This window comes from Nematolebias whitei, unplaced genomic scaffold (assembly GCF_014905685.2).
Source record: "Nematolebias whitei isolate Nwh7 unplaced genomic scaffold, NemWhi1 Nwh_scaf_7737, whole genome shotgun sequence".
In the NCBI taxonomy this organism is placed as follows: domain Eukaryota; kingdom Metazoa; phylum Chordata; class Actinopteri; order Cyprinodontiformes; family Rivulidae; genus Nematolebias; species Nematolebias whitei.
Window position 1 is genome coordinate 1 of NW_023626282.1, and position 2997 is coordinate 2997.

General features: G+C 41.2%; 1 protein-coding gene across 1 annotated transcript; it reads left to right on the forward strand.

The window, feature by feature from the left end:
• Window positions 1-708: 708 nt before the first annotated feature.
• Window positions 709-1333, forward strand: LOC119429798 (mitochondrial ornithine transporter 1-like; the record flags this gene model as incomplete). Its single annotated transcript, XM_037697347.1, has 3 exons — window positions 709-849; window positions 931-1106; window positions 1175-1333. Coding segments are annotated over 3 exons (476 nt in total), but the record flags the coding sequence as incomplete, so codon positions are not given.
• Between the last annotated feature and the right edge of the window lie 1664 nt (window positions 1334-2997).

Here is a 2997-nt window from a genome sequence, read left to right on the forward strand (position 1 = left end):
ATGGATGGATGGATGGATGGGAGGGTGGATGGATGGATGGATGGATGGGTGGGTGGATGGATGGATGGATGGATGGATGGATGGATGGGAGGGCGGGTGGGTGGATGGATGGATGGGAGGGTGGATGGATGGGTGGGAGGGTGGATGGATGGATGGGAGGGTGGGTGGATGGATGGGAGGGTGGATGGATGGATGGATGGATGGATGGATGGATGGATGGGAGGGTGGATGGATGGGTGGGTGGGTGGATGGATGGATGGATGGATGGATGGGAGGATGAATGGATTAATTGTGTCTTGATTGAAAAATACACCATGTTCAAAAGTACAAAAACTGTATTAAGAATATTAAAGAACAGATCTTAAGTATTTATGTTACACAAATACTTCCATTGCATTAAAGAGATAAATTGAAGAAAATTATTTAACATGAGGGTTATGAGGGGGTCCCTGAACCTACCTAAAAAGTTTGGGAACCCCTGTTCTAGGAAAGTCAGAAGACTGTTGCCATTTAAAACAAAACAAAAAAACCCACTTTGTTAGATATGAACTTTGTTGTGTTTCAGCACAGCCTGATACAGAAGTGTCCTCTTAATTTGTAGTTTCTAAACCGTTGAGATGTTGGCATTAACTTGTATGTTTACAAACTTGATGTCCAATAAAACTTTTTACTATTTGTAGCTCATTTTCCCACTCCATTCTGTTCCAGCGATTTGCAGAAGGCATCTGCAGGATCTTTAGCCTCCATCTTCTCTGCCACGGCACTGTGCCCCACAGAGCTGGTGAAGTGTCGCCTGCAGGCCATGCATGAAATGGAGGCGACCGGCAAGGTAGCGAGAGGCCAGAAAAGGTCAGTGTGATGAGCAGAGCGCGTTTATTTGCAGCTGACGTCGCTTTTGACCTTTTTACAATTTCTGTGCTGTGACTTCAGCACGGTGTGGTCTGTGGTTAAGACCGTCCTGAAGAAAAACGGCCCTTTGGGTTTCTACGAAGGACTGACGTCCACCATCGTGAGGGAGGTTCCTGGCTACTTCTGCTTCTTCGGGGCTTATGAACTGTGTCGGTCTTCGTTTGCGCAGCATATGGGCACAGACAAAGACAGTATAGGTGTGCTTGTGTAAGTTCACGTTTGGGTTTAGCATCATGGCACTTTGTAACAAGTTCTGTGGTTGCAGGTATTCTTCCGCTCATGTTCAGTGGTGGATTAGGAGGAGCTTGTCTTTGGCTGATGGTCTACCCAATAGACTGCGTGAAGTCCAGGATCCAGGTCTACTCTTTAGCTGGGAGGCAAGAAGGCTTCATAAAGACCTTCATGGGTATCGTACGCACTGAAGGTAAGATTTAAAAACGGTGGAATTCAATCTGCAGTTCTGAATATAATTAATTTTACACCGTGTTGTAAACTCAAACATTTTTATGTGCAGATTATTTATGTAACCAACTGATTTATATTGCATGTCCATATACCGTATTTTTTGGACTATAAGGTGCACCGGATTACAAGGTGCGTTAAGCGAAACGAACCAGTCTCACAATAACTCTCAACATTGTTCAGTTGTACCACATAAAATCGGTTCGAGGTCAGTAAGCACAACCAGAATTAATACATAAGGCGCACCGGATTATAAGGCTCGCTGTCGATTTTTGAGAAAATTAAAGGATTTTAAGTGCGCCTTATAGTCCAAAAAATATGGTAATTCCAGTTTGACCGAAAGTAATCGTAAGCAGTTTTTGCAAAGAATTCCAGCTCAGCGCAGCATGTGGAGCAGTTCTGAATTTAAAAACACTTCCTGGATGTGAAGCGAAACCTCTTCAACTAACAGAACAGAAGTCCAGTCGCTTTGTTTTTTAGGCTCTTAGGATTTGTCATGTTCAGGATGACTGAGGAGCTACACCAACGTTCAATGGAGCAAAGAGCTGACCTAAACACAGACAGCCCTTGAAAAGCTGAAAAAGGCTGAAGTGCTTTTGCTTTGTGACTTAAGTCTATGACGTTTCAGGCTCTCTGAGATGAAGCCTGTTGATTAGAGAAACTGTGTTTTCTGTGGCAATTAGGCGAGAATGCTGAATTGCTTTGCTGAAATTTTTACTGAAGCTAAAATAACGTTAACGGTGAAAGATGCAGAGCGTTAAGAAAAAGCTAAAGGGCAAAGCACTAGCTAAAAAACCAAAATAAGTAAAAAGTTAGCTAAAATAAGGAAAACTAACTGAAAGCCGAAAGTAACAAAATACTAACTAAAAGCAAAACGTAACAAAGGACTAATTAAAAGCAAAATGAAGCAAAACAGCAGCTAAGGGCTAAAAGTAACAAAAGACTAAAAGCTAAACCTGTCGATTGATTGGCTTGCTAGAGAAAAAACAAGAGACAGACTAAAAGTAGCAAAAAGCTAAATTAAAGCTAAATGTCACAACTTTAAAAACTAAAAGTAGCATAAGAAGACAGAAATGGAGTGAGTTTGTTGAAGCAATTTTCAAAATAAATGTTTTTGAAGGAATTGAAAATGTGTTTCTCTGGTTAAAATATTTGAAAATAATGTGAAATATTTTATTTATAATAAAAATTCAAAAAGTAAAGTCAGAGCTCCCATCTCGTGAATGCGCTGAATGTTTTTGATATATAGCACAAGTTGGATTGCAAAAAGGTAAAGCGGAAAAATAAAAATTAGGAAATCAATAATGTGAACACTCAATCTGGGTTCATGCAGTTTTCTCAACGGAAACATTTTGCAACGTTAAACTAAGTCCGAGAAAGCAGATGGTAGAAACTACAGTGGACAGACTGGAGACAGAACTGGAAGTGGCAGAAATGAAGACGATGAGGTTCTTCTTATGAGTGACAAGGATGGATAAGATGAGGGATGAGATCATCAGAGGTGCAGCACAGGTTGAACAACTGGGAGATAAAGTTAGAGAGGATGGACTGAGATGGTTTGGACATGTCCAGAGGAGGGACAGTGGGTATACTGGTAGAAGGATGTTAGAAATGCAGCTGCCTGGA